Source organism: Gopherus evgoodei, chromosome 11 (assembly GCF_007399415.2).
Source record: "Gopherus evgoodei ecotype Sinaloan lineage chromosome 11, rGopEvg1_v1.p, whole genome shotgun sequence".
NCBI classification, from domain to species: domain Eukaryota; kingdom Metazoa; phylum Chordata; order Testudines; family Testudinidae; genus Gopherus; species Gopherus evgoodei.
In genome coordinates this window covers 7,963,728-7,983,856 of record NC_044332.1, presented here as the reverse complement: position 1 = coordinate 7,983,856, position 20,129 = coordinate 7,963,728, and the positions used below count along the sequence as shown (strand labels likewise).

The following is a 20,129-nucleotide window of genomic DNA, read 5'->3' as shown; positions in this document are numbered from 1 at the left end:
GGAAGAGGAAATAGTTCCACTGTCCTTTCAGTGGGAAATGATTCACTTTCTTTTTACACACAGATGCACGGCAGAGTCTCCAGCTTCTTGGTGGAAGCCCAGCAGAGCGCGGCTTTGGTGCTGGAGCTGCTGGAGAGCCGGGGGCAGTGACCGGGGGGGCGCTTGTTGGCAGTGTTATCACTGAGGCCTGGCTTGGCTGGACCCTACTGCACAGAATACAAACCTGAAATGTTCTCGCTCCTCTTGTGGTCTCGTTATGAAGTAGCTGCTCTTGCTCAGACAGACCGTGCTCTCTGGTCCCATAATGGGCCCCACGGCTGCGGCCATCCGGCTCCGGTGCTGCCGCACCCAATGCAGACTTCACCCATGGCCGGTGGCCGGTTCTCTGGGTCAGTGCTCGTCGTGCAAAGGGACGTCATCCTTGGAGGGGAGCAGGTCAGTGGGGAACTTGAAGCTGCCCTGAGGCTCCCTGTGGGATGCCCAGGGCCGGAGCTTCCATTAGGCGACCCTAGGCGGTTGCCTAGGGTGCCAGGATTCGGGGGGCGGCATTTTGTGCGCTCCACACAGAAGCTACCGGTTCCACTCCTGTCACGCCACCGAAGAAGGACCTTCTGCCGATGCGCCGCGGGAAACAGCAGCAGGCAATTGAGCAGCTCAATTGTTACCGAAATATCGGGTCTGCCTAGCTGAGAGCCAATTAACAACCTGATAGGGATAAGGGAAAATGCTTTATTCTGCAGAAAAAAGGAGAACCTGTACCTTGGTACAAAAGACTCTCCCTTACACAAATTTCACAAACCTTTTATACACATTCAGACAAAGTCCATTGCGTGTTAACACTTGATTGGTAGGTATAAAATCTCGTGCTCCCGTTATCTGGGTAGTACTGACTACTGGTTTGGAGCAGGATTTCTCTGCTTTGAGGCAGAAGAAAAGAGAGAGTGCAAAAGTTCAGGCTACTGTGTCCGTGAGCAGTACTGTGTACTGCTCCACCCAACTGGCCGCTTGTAAACTATTAAGGGGGGCCAGCCAGCTTTCACACAATGACTGCCGCTGTCACCTGTGTCATTTCGGCAGAGGGTCCCTCTTTGGCGGTGCGATGGGAGTGGAACTGGAAGCTCCCGCACACCCTGTGGGGAGCGCACAAAATGCAGCCCCCCGAATTCTGCCTAGGGCGCCAGAAACCCTGGCATCACTCCTGGGGGTGTCTTTCCCTCTGCCTACTGCCTGGCCTGCCCATTCCTGCAACAGCACGGCTCCTGTTACCGAAATATCAGGTCTGCCTAGCTGAGAGCCAATTAACAGCCTGACAGGGATAAGGAAAAATGCTTTATTCTGCAGAAAAAGGAGAACCTGTACCTTGGTACAAAAGACTCTGTCTTACACAAATTTCACAAACCTTTTATACACATTCAGACAAAGACCCTTGCATGTTAATACTTGATTGGTAAGTGTAAAATCTCATGCTCCCGTTATCTGGATAGTACTAACTACTGGTTTGGAGCAGGATTTTCCTGCTTTGAGGCAGAGGAAAAGAGAGAGTGCAAAAGTTCAGGCTACTGTGTCCATGAGCAGTACTCACCCTCCGCCCCACTGGCCACTTGTAATCTATTAAGGGGGGGTCAGTCAGCTTTCACACTCCCATGCAGCTGCATTGCCCTGGGTTCTCCCTGCAGCACCAACCTTCCCCCTGCTGCAGCTGTAGGGTGGGTTCCCACATGGAGCAGGCAGCACAGAGTGGCTGTGCCCTGCCCTGCCCCTTCTCACCCCATCCCGCACCTCAAAGCTGTGGAGTCTCCGTCATCTGCACAGGTGAGGCCTTGGAGGGCCAAAGTGATGGGACTGGGCAATGGTGCCACAGCTCTCCCCCTCCCTGCCTGGGTTCCGTCGGCCTGGTTTGCCCTCTTGAGGGGGAGGGGCTGCAGCAGTGAGGCTGGGCTCTGGGGGAATAGGTTCATTTCTCCCCCTGTGGCCTCATAGGCTGCATTTTAGGGCTTTTCCAGGGGGTGGGGAGGAGAGTCTCCCATGCAGCGTGTGGGCTCTGCCGCTCCAGGACAGCGGCTCTAGCACTGGCAGAGGCCAGGTGGTATCTCTGGCTCTTCCCGTACACACGGGGCACCACCACCAGTGTGGCCGGGATCCTCCTGCGAGTTGCTACCTTGGATGCTCTGCTGGTGAGGAAAGGCCTGACAACAGAACACCAAAGAGCCAGACTGCCACCGAACCAGGGGTGACCAGCACCAGAACCTCCACAGACAGGCTGATGCAACTTCTGGGGAACTGCTGGCTTTGCAGACAGGCCCTGTGGTCTGTTTGTAGGGCAAATCCATCCCACTAGTGGAGCAATTTGGAAGGAAAACTTCATCCCCACCGTCCCTTCCCCCTTCCAGCAGGGCTTTCCACAGGAGAGAGTGATCCTGCTCAATACTTCCTATTCTGGACCGCCCACGACACTGGATCTCAGTGAGGACAAATATAACACAGCCAGCCCTTGCCAAGAGGGGATGGTTCAGTGACTAGTAGGAAGTTTTACAAAGAATGAAAAGCCTCCTCTCTTCTTTCAGCTTCTTGCAACTCAGAGCTGCCCTGTTGTCTGACAACAGCCAACTTCCCCCAAAGTTTGGGGACGTATTTTGAAGAAGGAAGAGCTGGGGACAATAACCATGCATCCAGTGGGTACTCTTTCACTGCCTTAGTGATTTGGTTTCATGGGTCTGATAAGCAAAGGGAGAGTGACTGTGGTACTTTACTTTCCATAGACTCCTGGCTTTCACGGAGCTCGTCATGGCTGCAGACAACTTTGAAAAGAATGACCCAGTGCACCATTGTGCTGTAATGTACGGCGCTTACTTCAGAGCGGCTGTACAGGGTCAGACCAATGGTCCATCTAGCCCAGGATCCTGTCTCCTGGCAGTGGCCAATGGCAGGTGCCCCAGAGGGAATGAACAGAGCAGGGCAATTTATCAAGCGATAAACTTCTTCCACTCTCAGCTTGTGGCAGTCAGAGGTTTAGGGACACCCAGCGCCTGGGGTTGTGTCTCTGCTGCCCATCTTGGCGAGCAGCCATTGGTGGACCTAACCCCTATGAACTTATCTAATTCTTTTTTTAACCCCATTACAGTTCTGGCCTTCACAACATCTACTGGCAAAGAGTGCCACAGGTTGTGTTCTGTGTGAAGAAATACTTCCTTCTGTTTGTTTTAAATCTCCTACCTACTAATTTCATAGTTATGAGAAGGAGTAAATAATGCTCCTTATTCACTTTCTCCACAATAGTCACAATTTTATAGACCTCTATCATATTCCCTCTTACTCATCTCTTTTTCCACCTGAAACGTCCCAGGCTTATTAATCTCTTCTCACATGGAAGCTGTTTCACACCTCTAATAATTTTTGTTGCCCTTCTCTGTACCTTTACCAATTCCAATAGATCTTTTTTTGAGATGGGGTGACCAGAACTGCTCGCAGTATTCAAGATGTGGGCGTACCATGGATTTATATAGAGGCAATATGATATTTTCTGTCTCATTATCTATCGCTGTCTTTAAGATTCTCAACATTCTGTTCCCTTTTTTTACTGCTGCTGCACAGTGAGTGGATGTTTTCAGAGAACTGTCCACAATGACTCCAAGATCTCTCTCTTGAGTGGTAACAGCTAATTTAGACCCCATCATTTTATATGTAGAGTTTGGAAAACATAATCCCATGTGCATTACTTTGTATTTTTCAAGAGTGAATTTCACCTGCCATTTTTGTTGCCCAGACCCCTGGGTCCGATACACGCCTATCACAACACATGGTGTACCTCCTCCAGTACCCTAACTGCCCCAATAACAATGGTGTGGGTGCAACCAGACAATCACTGCACTCCTGGATGAACTCCCATCACACTTTTCACAAAGTGATCGCTATATCCAACCTCTGAGTCCTCATCCTCAAAGGAAACCTGCACAGCACTTTCCAAAGGCGCCTGGTACTTGCATTCATCATTTTGCTAGACTCTAAAAACCATGGTCTTACTAAAGACACTGGATTTTGGCTTATTACAATAATCTGTAACCTCCTAACCCCCTCTTTTTGTCCTATGACTACTGGGGTGTTAACGTGTTACTCCACCTTGAATGGTCCTTCAGAATATGTGCTAACTACTTATGCTAAACTATCCATTCCACTGGGTCCCTGGATTCCGGATTAGGGTTTGTATTGGCCAGGGCATCACTGGTTCCTGTATTCAAACCCCAAACCAAACCCACCTGCAGCTACAGGCTACTGCATCGCACCTTGTGCAGCCAAAGCAGTGCAGGACCAGCCCAGCTCTGCTGGGAACCCAGGTGTTCCTACAGTCAGCGTCAGGAAGTGAAACAGGGAGCAGGACGAGCACACAGCCACAGCTCAGGGCACTTGAGTGGGACGGAAAACAGCTCAGCACAGAATGTCAGAGCCGCAATGTGGCACCTCGACACATCTCACAAGGCAGCCTGGTTTCCCAGGGACCTCTCCAGCACGTTGCCCAGCACTGCGCTCAGCCTGTGGTCAGGCATGTGCACACATCTTCGCAAGGTGGGGCCTTAGCGTCCTGCTGGGGATGTGGTCCCGTACGTGCTGCCGCAGCCCCGGGTTTGCTGTGGTGCAGTTAGTGGCTATTCTACTTGGCTGGGCTCAGGCATGGAGACTAGCCCCTAGAATCACGTGGTGAGTGTAGAGAAGCCCAGCAGCATGGGGCGGTGCAGAGGTTTGGGGCTGAGAACTGGACTCAAAGCCCACCCCCCCCCCCCCGCAGTGTCAGGGGTTGCAGATCAGGCTGTTTCAGTGTCTCCCTGCAGAACCTGTCTCTGCCAGAGTGATTCCTTTCCAAGGTGAAGCAGCCTCCTAGCTGGTAACAAATAGTGTGCAGTGGGATCATTGTTTAGCGTTGTGAGATGCCCGTCTGCCAACTGGCCTGGTCACTGCTTTCTCTGTGCCCAGGGCCTTCTCATCACACTGGGCATGCTCGGGGGCCAGGGCTGCAGCTCTCCTGCCTCCTTCCTGCTGGCTAGGCCTGATGGAGAGTGTCCTCAAGCCTGCCAGGGCTGTTCCTGAAGGGAAGCTCATGGGCTTCTGCTTCTCTCAAAAGTCGGACCTCCCACCTTCACACCCCTGCCCATTCCTCAATGTCTGAGCAGTCCTGGCTCCCCCCATGCCTGCTGCAGGCCTGGCTAGGAGAGCTGGCATCATCATCCCTAGCGCTGTCTGCTACGGGCGAGCAGAGAAACCAGTTACTAGCCCCGGCCGTCCCTCTGAGGAGCCACCGGAAAATGATGCCAAAGTCTGGGTCAGGAAGTGGAGGGCACCACATACAGGTGACAAGGGAGCAGCCAGAGTGTAACTGGCTCAGCAGCAGGGCCAGCTCCCGTCTTCTGAGACAGGCTGTGGGACGGTAACTGCTGTGAATGCAGACAGCCGTGGGAGAGGGCTATTCTCACGGTATCTAATACACGTCAATCCTTGTCCCTTTCAGCATGGAAGTGGATTGAGCAGCAGTTCTGACTCAGATTAAGAAAGCGCCTCCCACTGGCCTGGCTCACGTCTGTGGCACAGCAGCAGCAGAAGCCAAATACAATTTAAGAACTTCTGTTAGTTCTCTCCAGTTCACTCTTCTGCTGCCCTTTGCTTCCTCTTCTAAATGAACCTCATGTAACCGTGTGGCTAGTGATTCTCTTCTGTTTGGTTTGTTCAGTTTCTCTCTGGAAGCATTTTAAGCTCATGGCCTGGCTCGTTTCCCCTCTGTCACTGAAGAGATTTCCCCCTCTTATGTAGCCCCCCTTCTGTCACGGAGTGTGGGGGAGTCCAGTCCTGCACCCCTCTTCCTGGGACCCACAGTGACTCTCAGCCAGCCAGTAAAACAGAAGGTTTATTGGACAACAGGAACACAGGTTACAGCAGAGCTTGCAGGCACAGTCAGGACCCCTCCACCGAGTCCTTCTGGGCTTTCAGGGTGCTTGGATCCTAGTAGGATACCCTGAATTCCGCCCATCCAGCCCCAAGGCCAAGCTCAAACTGCTTCTCTCCTGCCACTCCCTTCCTTTGTCCCCTTCCCGGGCAAAGGTGTTGACCTTTCCCCTCCCTTACCTAGCTCAGGTTACAGGCCCTGGCATCGTCCATCCCCTAAAGTCCTCCCCTGCTCTCCCACTTCCCACACAGACAGTCCCTACTGCATCACACCTTCCAATTGATATCAGCAGTCACCAGGGCCATGGTTGATACCTGGGGGTTCCTCTTCCCAATGCACACCAGAACTGGTGTGAGCCCCAAGCCAAACATCTGGGAAAACTACACATCACCAGTTCTCTGGCTCCCAATCAGCACCTAGGTCCAGTATAGTGAGAAGTTATTTAAAAATTCTGCTCACTATACAAAATGTTCTCTTGACCCCAAAGGGTCAGCAACGTTACCAGGTCAAAACACCACGCTGCCAGATAGTCCGTTAGTATCTAAACCTAAAGGTTTATTATAAACATGGAAGCAAGAACAGGAAGAGAGAAGTGAAATGGTAAAGCAGTTACATACATACAAAGACTTCAAAGTCCATACATCAGGTTCTTAGCAGTATTGGTGAGTTTGCTGGCTTGAAAGTCCCTCTGGAACACATCCACAGCTTAGATGGGTCATTCAATCCTTTGTTCAGAGCTTTGGTTTGTAGAAGAGTTACTCCAGAGGTAAGAAGCAGAAATGAAGACAAAATGAAGACTATGTAGCTGCCTTTTATATCCTTTGCCATGTGGCTTGTCCTTCCTCTGTCCCAAACACAAGCTGCCCAGCATGTGGCATGGAAAAGCCTTAGAGTTTTCTGTGCACAGGCATACCACATCTTGCTGACTCATAAGGTGTCTTCCCTGGTTCCTTTCAAGGGGTTCATTGTACAGCTGATGGGCCATCAAACGGGCTAGGCTGTGCTGATGCCAATCTGTCTGGGGGTCACCCAGAAACACAGGACAAGTTTGGAAATACAGGTATACCCCACATCCCTATAACTCATAATACAAAGGTGATGCAAACATATAAACAAGAATATAATACTTGGCAAATTATAACATTTCTGCAGATACCTCATATGACATATCTTGACAGACTCATTGCAGTTTTATAACATCGGTATCAAAAATATTATAAATATTCTCCCATATTCCATACAGCATCACACTGGGTAGATATGGGGGTTCCAAGGTTCTGCTTTGAGGCACAGAGTGCCACAGTTGCCAAGGGCTGCTTTGTGGCCAAGATGTCACTGCAGTCTGCCCTGAACATTATGGGCATTTTGGCCAAGATGATGGCCTCTGCGACTACTATGAGGAAGGCTTCCTGGCTGCAAAACTCAGGGATCACTTTGGATGTCCTTGCTAACCAGATCTTGTTTTCAGATAAGGCGGATGACACCCTGCATTTCTTTAAGGAATACTTTAAGGGTTTCTGGGTTACCTTAAGATCCTTCTGGGTGCACACACTGCCCAGGCAGAGATGCCACTATGGGGCACGGCAACAACAGCATATAGGCCACAGCATCCATTCATGCAGCCCTTTCCTCCGAGCCAGTGAGACTATCCCAGGAAAAGGAAACACTCAAGTTCAGGGCTTGGCTGATCATCTTGTCCTCCTCTGGTGCCTGCTAAGATCCCATTTTGACTCCTTGGTGCAGAGCACTATTCCAGTTGTACCTCCATTCCTTTGGGGACAGGCAGGTTCATTTTTACCATGCCCAGGGGTCTTGATCATCTGCAACAGCTGGGCCCTAGACACTCTCAGATCAGGCTACTCTATCCAGTTTCTCTCCACGGCTCCTCCACATCCTCTCTCCTTGTCCCTCTTCAGGGACCCCTCTCATGAGACACTGCTCATTGAGCAGGTCAGCTCTCCCTTGTCGTTTGAAGTGGTGGAGGAAGTCTTGCCAGATTACTGGGGTCACAGCTTTTACTCCTGTTACTTCCTGATACCAAAATCCTAGGGAAGGATGAGACCCATCCTCAACCTTGATGAATTTGTTAAGGCCATGAAGTACGTGAGATTCCATATGGCCACTCAATTGGCTGTCCTCTCTGCACTGTCTCAGAACAACGGGTTTGCTGCTCTGGACCTTCACAACGCTTATTTCCATGTGGCCATTCTACCAAGTCCTGGGAAGTTTCTTCGTTTCCTGGTAGGAGAATGATGTTTTCAGTGCACAGTTCTCCCTTTTGCCTCCTGAGTTTTCACCAAATGCATGGCAGTGATCATATCTCAGGAGGGAAGGAATCCACATCTTCCCATACCTCAGTGTCTGGTTGGTGAAGGGGAGCTCCAGAGAGGAGGTTCTTGCTCATGTCAACACTATATTGCATTTGCTCAACCATCTGGGAATCATTTTAAACACCAAAAAGTCAACATGGGCTCCCGCCCAAAAAATCAAGTTCATTGGGGCTCTGTAAGATTCCATGAGGTTGAGAGCATTCCTACTGACTGATTGCACCAAGGCAATTCAAAAGCTTTTCCTCAGTCTGCAGTCTCAGCCCTCCAAAACTGTCTGCGTGTGCCAGAGCCTGTCTGCTTGTGCGCAGGGGGTCCAGTTCACCAGTCTGCACCTTTGCCCCCTTCACATGTTGCTTGGGATGGTTATGCCCTGCCCTGCACTCCCTGGACAGATTGGTACACCTCCCACCATTAGTACTGGACTCCAGGTGCTGGTGGATGTCCCTGCGCAATGTGTGTCAAAGAGACTTGCTCGCTCATCTCTCTCCAACCAAGACGGTGGTCATTTACACCTCCCTTCTGGTTTGGGGGGGCGCATCTGGACTGACTGAAGTGCAGGGCCTGTGGTTGGAACATAGACAGCTGCAGCAGCACAGGAGCCAGCAAACAGAGCTGTAAATGAGAGAGTTTCAGTGGGAGTTTGCAAGGGGAGTTTGCAGGGGAGACTAAGAGACCTAGGCAGAGGAATAGACAGGCTAGTGAAAGGAGTGGGTGGTGTTCTGCCAGTGTTCTGGTGCTTGTTGGGGGTTTGTTTTTCTGTGGGTGGTGGTGGTTTGCTTTGGTTTGTGTTTCCTGGACTAACAGGTTTTAGGTGGGAAGGCTATGACCGATACAGAGGCAGCAGTGAAAGACACAATGAGGATGACTGGATGTGGAAGCTGCGACATGTACATGATCCTGGAGGGGGTACCTGAAAAGAATTTCGTCTGCATGAAGTGCCGCCTGATAGAGCTGATGGAAGAAAAGATCCGAGGACTGGAGATGCAGGTGGAAACTCTGGTTGAGTCTAGAAGGGGGTTTGAGCTGATGATGGAGCAAAGACATGAGGAGGCTGAAGGGATAAGCTCAGACTTGCAGATGGAAGCAGGACCAAAGAGCTCTGAGGGGAGACTGCTGGATGAGGAAAGTGGACAGTGGAAGTATGTGACTAAGAGAACCAGGCAGAGGAAAAGATGGGCTAATGAAGGAGAAATAGAACTCAGGAACAGGTTTGCAGAGTTGGAAAATGAAGAAGGGGCACATCAGGTGGTCACTGAAGGTGAGAGGGCAAGGAAAAAGAGAAGAGCAGCTAGTTCTATAGGAAGAGAGGAAGAGTCAATGGAGATAATACCAAATATGAGTCCCAGGAGGATACGGGATGGGTTGCGGAGGATTGCAAGGGACAATAGAAATTGAGGGGACTTGCAGCCAGAGGGAACAGGCGATAGACCGAAGAATCGCACCATCACCAGGAAAAGGAGGTCTACGTGATTGGAGACTCCTTACTGAGAAGAATAGACAGGCCTGTAACTAGAGCTGATCCGGAGAACAGAAGGGTGTGCTCTCTGCTGGGTGCTAAGATACAGAATGTGGACCTGAGGCTGAAAAGGATCCTAATGGGCGTGGGAAAGAATCCGCTGATTGTCCTTCATGTGGGAACAACTGATACAACTAGATTCTCACTGGACCATATCAAGGGAGACTATGGCAGCTGGGGAAGACACTTAAGGAAATCGAGGCTCAGGTGATCTTCAGTGGGATTCTGCCTGTTCCTAGAGAAAGGCAACAAAGGTGTGTCACGGAGTGTGGGGGAGTCCGGCCCTGCACCCCTCTTCCTGGGACCCACAGTGACTCTCAGCCAGCCAGTAAAACAGAAGGTTTATTGGGCAACAGGAACACAGGTTACAGCAGGGCTTGCCGGCACAGTCAGGACCCCTCCACCGAGTCCTTCTGGGCTTTCAGGGTGCTTGGATCCTAGCTAGGATACCCTGAATTCCGCCCACACAGCCCCAAGCCCAAACTCAAACTGCTTCCCTCCTGCCACTCCCTTCCTTTGTCCCCTTCCCGGGTAAAGGTGTTGACCTTTCCCCTCCCTTACCTAGCTCAGGTTACAGGCTCTGGCATCGTCCATCCCCTAAAGTCCTCCCCTGCTCTCCCACTCCCCACACAGACAGTACCTACTGCATCACAAGGTGTGACAAGATTATGGTGATCAACAGCTGGCTCAGTCAGTGGTGCTATAAGGAGGGCTTTGGGATGTATGGTCACTGGGAAGCATTAGTGGACAGAGGACTGTTCTCTCAGGATGGACTTCACCTGATTAAGGAGGGAAATAGACTTCTAGGATGGAGGCTGGCATAACTGATTGAGAGAGCTTTAAACTAGGAATTGTGGGGAGATGATTGGGAGATGTCCAGGTAATCTCTACGCCGGAATTTAATATTGAGAGGGAAGAAAATGAAGAAAGAAAGGATACAGCCGTGGGTATGAGAATGGACATAAGGAGGAAGGGTAGTGTAGATACCATTCTAATGGGTGATACTGGTGGTAGAATGTCTGTGCCTAATCGGGTAAAGAATGTCCGTGAAACCAAACAGCAAGAATTAAGATGTTTGTACACTAACGCAAAGAGCCTACATAACAAAATGGAGAACTAGAGCTACTGGTGCAGGAAATGAAACCGGATATTATAGGGATAACAGAAACATGGTGTAATAGTAGTAATGACTGGAGTACAGGAATTGAAGGGTATGTGCTGTTTAGGAAAGACAGAAATAAAGGCAAAGGCGGTGGAGTAGCATTGTATATCAGTGATGAGGTAGACTGTAAAGAAATAATAAGTGATGGAATGGATAAGACAGAGTCTGTCTGGGCAAAAATCACATTGGGAAAGAAAGCTACTAGAGTTGATATAGTGCTTGGGGTGTGCTACAGACCACTGGGATCCGATTTGGATTTAGATAGAGACCTCTTTAACTTTTTAATGAAGTAAACACTAATGGGAATTGTGTGATCATGGGAGACTTTAACTTCCCAGATATAGACTGAAGGACAAGTGCTAGTAATCAGATTTTCCTAGATGTGATAGCTGATGGATTCCTTCACCAAGTAGTTGAAGAACCAACAAGAGGGGATGCCATGTTAGATTTGGTTTTGGTGAGTAGTGAGGACCTCATAGAAGAAGTGGTTGTAGGGGACAACCCTGCTTTGAGCGATCATGAGCTAATTCAGTTTAAACTAAATGGAAGGATAAACAAAAATAGATCTGGGACTAGGGTTTTTTATATCAAAAGGGCTTTAAAGAATTAAGGAAATTAGGGAAATAGATTGGACTGAAGAACTTGGGGATCTAAAGATGGAGGAGGCCTGGAATTACTTCAAGTCAAAGTTGCAGAAACTATCAGAAGCCTGCATCCCAAGAAAAAATTCATAGGTGGGAATTGTAGATCAAGCTAGATGAGCAAGCATCTCAGAGAGGTGATTAAGAAAAAGCAGAAAACCTACAAGGAGTGGAAGATGGGAGTGGATTAGCAAGGAAAGCTACTTTATTGAGGTCAGAACATGTAGGGTAAAATGAGAAAGGCCAAAAGTCATGTAGAGTTGGACCTTTCAAAGAGAATTAAAACCAATAGTAAAAGGTTCTATAGCCATATAAATAAGAAGAAAACAAAGAAAGAAGTGGGACCGCTAAACACTGAGGATGGAATGGAGGTTAAGAATAATCTAGGCATGGCTCAATATCTACACAAATACTTTGCCTCAGTCTTTAATGAGGCTAATGAGGAGCTTAGGGTTAATGGTAGGATGACAAATGGGAATGAGAATATGGAGGTAGATATTACCACAGCCAAGGTAGAAGCCAAACTCGAACAGCTTAATGGGACTAAATTGGGCCCAGATAATCTTCATCCAAGAATATTAAAGACACTGGCACATGAAATTGCAAGCCCATTAGCAAGAATTTTTAATGAATCAGTAAACTTATGGGTTGTACCATACGACTGGAGAATTGCTAACATAGTTCCTATTTTTAAGAAAGGGGAAAAAAAGTGATCCGAGTAACTACAGGCGTTTTAGTTTGACATCTGTAGTATGTGAGGTCTTGGAAAAAAATTTAAAGGAGAAAGTAGTTAAGGACATTGAGGTCAATGGTAATTGGGACAAAATACAACATGTTTTTTCAAAAAGTAGATCGTGCCAAACCAACCTGATTTCCTTCTTTGAGAAGGTAACAGATTTTTTAGACAAAGGAAACACAGTGGATCTAATTTACCTTGATTTCAGTAAGGCATTCCACATGGGGAATTATTAATAAATTGGAAAAGATGGGGATCAATATGAAAATTGAAAGGTGAATAAGGAACTGGTAAAAGAGGAGAGTATAACAGGTCATACTGAAAGATGAACTGTCAGACTGGAAGAAGGTTACTAGTGGAGTTCCTCAGGGATCAGTTTTGGGACCAATCTTACTTAGTCTTTTTATTACTGACCTTGGCACAAAAAGTGGGAATTTGCTAATAAAGTTTGTGGATGACACAAAATGGGGAGACATTGTTAACATAGAGAAGGACCGGGATATCATACAGGAAGAGCTGGATGATCTTGTAAACTGGAGTAATAGTAATAAGATGAAATTTAATAGTGAAAAGTGCAATATCATGCATTTAGGGATTAATAACAAGATTTTTTGTTATAAATTGGGGACACATCAGTTAGAAATAACAGAGGAGGAAAAGGACCTTGGAGTATTGGTTGATCACAGGATGACTATGAGCTGCCAATGTGATATATATCAGAGGGGTGGCCGTGTTAGTCTGGATTTGTAAAAGCAGCAAAGAGTCCTGTGGCACCTTGTAGACTAACAGACGTTCTGGAGCATGAGCTTTCGTGGGTGAATAATCACTTTGTCTGATGCATGTAGTGGAAATCTCCAGGGGCAGGTGTATATATATGCAAGCAAGAAGCAGGCTAGAGATAACGAGGTTAGTTCAATCAGGGAGGATGAGGCCCTCTTCTTGCAGTTGAGGTATGAAAACCAAGGGAGGAGAAACTGGTTTTGTAGTTGGCAAGCCATTCACAGTCTTTGTTTAATCCTGAGCTGATGGTGTAAAATTTGCGGATGAACTGAAGCTCAGCAGTTTCTCTTTGAAGTCTGGTCCTGAAGTTTTTTTGCTGCAGGATGGCCACCTTAAGATCTGCTATTGTGTGGCCAGGGAGGTTGAAGTGTTCTCCTACAGGTTTTTGTATATTGCCATTCCTAATATCTGATTTGTGTCCATTTATCCTTTTCCGTAGAGACTGTCCAGTTTGGCCGATGTACATAGCAGAGGGGCATTGCTGGCATATGATGGCATATATTACCATCAGCTTTGCCAAAAAAGTTTTCTCAGGTATTTCTTGAAGCTGGGCAGGAGTGGCTCAGATAAATGTCCAGGGGAATGACCTCCACCCTCCTTGAAATTGAAATTGTTACCAAGTCCCTCATTTTTCTGTGTCCCTTTGTCTCTCCAGTGGAGTCACACTGCACCACACGCAAGGGTAAGCTGGACATTTGGATCATGGATGAAGCACTTTACAGGTGCAGGGATTGTGAAATTGTTAGGCAATTGTAATTGTTTTGAAAATGATTCATTGTTTTCTGTCAGTGACAGAGACAGATGCAGGGAGAAGATTTCTGATAGTGGAGAGCTCCTTGATCTAGCACACAAGAGCAGAACGATAGAGAGAGCCCTGCTGGGCTAAAGTTGGCTTTCCCCCAACCATCTCCAGACTCAGCAATCCATCCACCCCTTTGGGAAAACAGCCTTCTCCTACTGCCAGCTTGTACTATAGCTTACCTAGTACCAGTGTGCTGCAGTGCTGAAGGTTCAAACCCCAATGATAATGCTCTGTGTGTGTTAACAATTGTATTTAATAGACTTTAGTTTAGTTTTTACATTCTTAAAAAAAACCACCTAGGAAATTACACACACACAGTGTAAACTGTGCAAAGAATGTTATTTAGGTTGCAAAGTCAAACACTCAGAAGTTGAGAAATGCCAGAACTGCAGTTTTCCATTAAACTTACTTTATCACCCCGTGCACATGCATTATGGTATGGTCTTTAACTACACGATCAAATCTTATCTTACCCACAGGACCCCTGCCTCATTCAGTGCATGGGCTGGCTGCACAAAGGAGCAGAATTAAGGTTACGTGAGTTGGTGTAAATCTGGCTGTAAACACGTTTGCTGAGGGCAGCCCCACAAGTGGCCCATCACCTCAGATTCCATCTTGATTCATAGATTCATAGACTTTAAGGTCAGAAGGGACCATTATGGTCATCTAGTCTGACCTCCTGCACAAAGCAGGCCACAGAATCACCCATCCACTCCTGTAACAAACCCCTAACCTATGTCTGAGTTATTGAAGTCCTCAGATTATGGTTTAAAGACCTCAAGGTGCAGAGAATCCTCCAGCAAGTGACCCGTGCCCCATGCTGCAGAGGAAAGTGAAAAACCTCCAGGGCCTCTGCCAATCTTCCCTGGAGGAAAATTCCTTCCCGACCCCAAAAATGGTGATCAGCTAAACCCTGAGCAGGTGGGCAAGACTCACCAGCTAGCACCCAGGAAAGAATTCTTTGTAGCATCTCAGATCTCACACCATCTAACATCCCATCACAGACCACTGGGCATACTTACCTGCTGATAATCAAAGATCAATTTATTGCCAAAATCAGCCTATTCCATCATACCATCCCCTCCATAAACTTATCAAGCTTAGCCTTGAAGCCAGATATGTCTTTTGCCCCCACTACTCCCTTTGATTCCTCAGGTTGTGATGGAGTAGGGACAGTTTGTGTGGGGGTGAGAAAGCCGGGGAGGACTTTAGGTGAGGGACAGGACCCAGGCCTGTAACTTGAGCCAGGTAGGGGGGAGGAGTGTCAGCACCTTTTGCCCGGGAAGCTGAACAAAGGAAGGGGCCAGCTGTAGGGCCGTTAGTTCAGTTTCGGTTTTGGACTGGGTGGTGCGAATTCAGGGAATCCTAAGCTGGGATCCAAGCGCCCTGAACCCCCAGAAGGACTTGATTGAGGGGTCCTGACTGTGCCTGCAAGCTCTGCTGTAACCTGCATTCCTGTTGTCCAATAAACCTTCTGTTTTACTGGCTGGCTGAGAGTCACTGTGGGTCCCAGGAAGAGGAGTGCAGGACCAGACTCCTCCACACTCTGTGACACAGGTAAACTCAGTTCAGCCTTCAAAGTATTTCAATAGCCCTTTCTGCGGGGTTTCCTTCTTATCAGAATCCCCCCCAGTGCAATCCAAACAGTACATTCATCCCAACAGTCCGGCACCAAGCCCAGCTCCAGTATCTCTCACCACGCCCCAGCTCCCAGCAGGTGCAGCTCTGCCTGCTCCCCCCACACCCTAACTTCCAGGTCTGGCACCAGTGTCTCTCACCACACCTCACCCAGACCCTCTAACCTGGGTGTTTCTCCACCCTGTTTCCTTGCCAGGCAGGGCTCCAGCTCTTGCTTGGAGACATCAGTGGACTCACCCCTCCATCAGCCTTCTGTGGCCCTCTGTCTGTAGCTTTCACCAGCCTGCTCTGGCTATACTGCTCACTGGGGAACTGACTGCTCCCCCCTTCAGAGACAGCGCCCCGAAAGCTCAGTGCCCAGCTCTGCTCTTCCTCTCAGCTCCCGTTACTCTCTGGGTTCTCTTCCTTTCTGCTCTGAGCTCTCAACTCTCCCTCTCAGGGCAGGTCTCCACTACCGCTTAATTCAGTATGACTTACATCACTCAGGGGCCTGAAAAAGCGACCTCAGCAGAGAGATCTCTCGTCGGCACAGAGCATCTTCCCCAGATGTGCTGCAGTGCACAGTGGCATTGGCGTTTCTAGTGTCGACTAGCCCGAAGTTCTCACAGGACTTTGGATTCGGGGTGTGGAACTTCCCTCTCAGGATTCTGACCTCTCATTTATAACTCCAGGGGCAGACTCACCGTTCTCCTTACACCGAAGTAGGATCCCAGATGAATTTCCTTCTGAAAACTCAGTAACTGGCTTGGTGGCTTTAACCAGATTCCCAGCAGGGCTCACTGGCAGGGCTCCTCTTTACCATAGGGCTGGGAGTACGGAGAGCAAGAAGAGCTTTTGACCAGACAGCTGGTACATTTCTGATGGTAACAGCAGGTGACGTTTTATGCAACAGGACTTGACAAATCCTATTACAACCTCATTGGTCATCTGACAGTGAACCTTTTGACTCAGATGTCCATCCTGACAGGGATCCTGCTGCTGATTAACCTCATTTCTGTCTCTTCCTCCCAGGGGCAGCAAGCTGCAGGAGGGCGTCAGTCAGGCGGCTTTCGGCAGCATGCCTGCGGGAGGTCGCCAGTCCTGTGGCTTCAGCGGCAATTTGGAGTGAAGTATACCCTAACGCGCGGGACTGGTGGACCTTGCGCAAGCATGCTGCTGACAGCCGCTGACTGCCATGCTTGGGCAGCAAAATACATAGAGCCGCCCTGCTTCCTCCTCAGGAAACATGTGGGGTGTTCAATATGACCTGTGCAATAAGCTACAGTTCGTATTGGAATGTCTTCCCCATCTGGATACTGGGTCACTTTTCATGCCTTCACCCAGGGAGCTCTCTTGCCGATGAGCTAACACTGGGATCATCGGAACGTGAATAAGAGCATGGACTGTACCAAGGCACTGCATAAGAATTGCTACCTGGATAAAATACATGCTACATGCTCTTGGCTATAGAACGATGTAATTTCAGGGTACGTCTACACTACAGAATAAATTCGAATTAGCTAAAACCGATTTTATAAAACAGATATTATAAAGTCGATTGTGCGCGTCCACACTAGGCACACTAATTCGGTAGTGTGCGTCCGTGGTCCGAGGCTAGCATCGATTTCTGGAGCGGTGTATTGTGGGTAGCTACTGTAAAAGAATGAGGCCAATAACGTCGATTTGCATCCACACTAACCCTAAATTGATATAGTAATATCGATTTTAGCGTTACTCCTCTCATTTTGTAGGTGTACAGAAATCGATTTTAAAAGCCCTTTAAATCGATATAAAGAGCAGTGTAGTGTGGACGGGTGCAGCATTAAATCGATTTAACGCTGTTAAAATCGGTTTAACAGCGTAGTGTGGACCAGGCCGAAGACTGATCTAAGCCTTAAAACACACATTGCAGTGTTTTCCTGTACTTTATTTTATTACTGAAAGTTTGTTGTTTGGCGTGTGTGATGTTGCATTGCATAATGCTTTATAGAACGATGCTTATGAGTGTAAATATGACATAACTGGAATATGTTTTATGCTAGAGACACCATGTAACAGATCTTTGCAAAGGTTATGATCTACTGATTATATTCATCCTTTCTGTATGTATGTCTCATTTTTATATCTGAAGTTATGAGCGTTGGCTCTATGTTTGTATTTAAAGTGTTTGCTGTAGAAGCACATAAGGCAGATTTGATCAACATAGTGTGAGGGGTTATTCAAGTAACTGGGAGTATTTAGCTAACAATGGACAGTGCACATCTGAGCTTTCCTGGGAACATTCAAACATGTAAACAATGACATCGGCCTGCAAAAAGCTGAATCATCCACAGACATGTGACTTGCCCAGGTAGCTACAGACTCCATCTTGTTGCTGTGATCCTGCACAGGAGAACAAAGGGGTTTCCACCCACAAGAGAGAGAATATAAAAAGCCTTGGAAACCCCTCCATTTTGTCTTCAGCTCTCCACCCGCCAAGAGATGCCTGAAAGAAACTGGAACAAAGGACAGTAACTACGGGGATGTGTGTGATTGCTGGACCCAGCTAGGAATGAATCTAGTCTGTCAAAGAAGCTTATTGGAGCATCTCTAAGGGTGAGATTTACCTACATTTAATTTCCTACTGTATTAGGCTTAGACCTGAGTGTTTTTGTTTTATTTTGCTTGGCAATGTACTTTGTTCTGGCTGTTATTACTTGGAACCATTTAAATCCTACTTTCTGTATTTAATAAAATCACTTTTTCCTTATTAATTAATCCAGAGCAAGTAATTAATACCTGGGGTAGCAAACAGCTGTGCATATCTCTCTGTCAGTGTTATAGAGAGCAAACAATTTATGAGTTTACCATGTATAAGCTTTATACAGAGTAAAACAGATTTATTTGGGGTTTGGACCCCATTGGGAACTGGGTATCTGGGTGCTGGAGACAGGAGCATTTCTTAAGCTGTTTTCAGTTAAGCCTGCAGCTTTTAGAGACGTGATTCAGACCTGGGTCTGTTTTTGCAACAGGCTAGTCTGTCTGGCTCAACAAGACAGGGTACTGAAGTCCCAAGCTGCCTGGGAAAATTGGTTCAGAGCTAGTCTCAGCACATCAGGCAGCAGTCTCAAGGGAGCGTCTGTGACCCAATCTGTCATAACATGTGCTTCCTAATTATTTCTACACTGATTGTTAATGTTTTCTGTCTTACCCTCCCATTGAGCTCTTCGGGGATAGGCGTATCTCCTGGTTGTTTGGCTGTACCATGACAAGGTGGGTGTGGGAATATCTTTTATCAGACCAACTTCTGTTGGTGAGAGAGACGTGCCTTCCAGCTTACACACAGCTCTTCTTCACGTCTGGGAAAGGTACTCACAATGTCACAGCTAAATACCAGGTATGTCAGCAGGGTCTGAATGAGCTCTCCCCTGACGTCTAATGATGGACTGGGAGAGAAGATGTCAGGAACTAACCTTATTTGCATAAACACACCAGCTCTATCTAGGTGTGCAGTGTGATGGAGCTGCTTTGCCCAAATGATCACTTTTGGCTGGTTTTAGATTGCAAGCCACTTTGTTATTGGGGGGCCGGGTAATAAGGTGTGTTGATCCTTGTGTGAATCAAGGGAGCAGAACTGATTTATGAGGCTCACTCTCAGCTGGAACGCATTCACTAAGCAGGGTTAGGGTGCAAAGCCAAGAGGAGATGAGAAAGAGTAAGAGTTTCTGTTTAGTGGTGTGATTGCTGCATAAGGGATCTAGATACTATTTGACCCTTCCCCTGATTAAGATTCAGTAGAGAGTCTTTGTTGTGGATCAGAAGAGCTGAAATCACTGAAACCAGGTCTAAGCATTAGCTCTTTTCTGGGACAGTATCTCTGGTAAAGAAACTGCCCTAGTGTGAGGCTCCCCCACTAACTGTTGAAATCACTGAGAGCAGTGTTAAGCGGTGGGACCTCAAGACATACCAGAGGTTGCAGTAGAGAGGGCAGTGATGGTGGAGTGACTGACAGCAGAGCGAGCGGCTGACCATGGAGTGAGTGGCCAGCTAACACCTCAGCAGTCACAAGACAAAAAAGGGGGACTAGTGGGTTATAGACTATTGTAATAAGCCATCAATCCAGTGTCTTTATTAACACCATGGTTTTTAGTGCCTAGCACTGTTATGAATTTAAGATCCCAGGCTCATCTTTTGAAGATGTTTGAGGATGGGAACTGAGAGGTCAATATGGAATGACTGCTCTGTGAAAAGTATTCACCTGTAGATGGTACGATGTTTTTGTCTTTTATCATTTTCCTGTGTGAGTTCATTTGAAAAAGTTGCAATTGTCTGGTTTCGCCCACATAGGTGTTATAAGGACATTTAGTGCATTGGATGAAGTACACCACATGTTGTGATAGGCATGTAATCAATAGACTTATTCTAATGTTGATCCTTACCAGTGAGTTTGACTGAAGTGTTTGGTAGATCTCCTCAGGCTACAAAGGCTGGTGTATGTCACTTTCCATCCATGAAGTGATGACCAATAATAAACTTGCATTGCTCAAGAAAGGGTCTTGAGCAGTGCAAGATGGTGTTATTCCGGTGTACAAGGCTGGGAACTGGGGGGATCTGGCTGGTGCCTTGCTGTGTGATTT

At 47.7% G+C, this 20,129-nt stretch overlaps 1 protein-coding gene across 2 annotated transcripts in view; it reads left to right on the top strand.

The window, feature by feature from the left end:
• FTCD (formimidoyltransferase cyclodeaminase) overlaps positions 1-181 on the top strand; it is a 63,810-nt gene extending 63,629 nt beyond the window's left edge. For both annotated transcript variants that reach the window (XM_030580493.1, XM_030580492.1), the window contains one exon: positions 64-181. In XM_030580493.1, coding sequence (XP_030436353.1) covers positions 64-150 — 87 coding nt within the window. In that variant the 3' untranslated portion in view covers positions 151-181. The remainder of the gene's footprint in view (positions 1-63) is intronic.
• Positions 182-20,129: the final 19,948 nt, after the last annotated feature.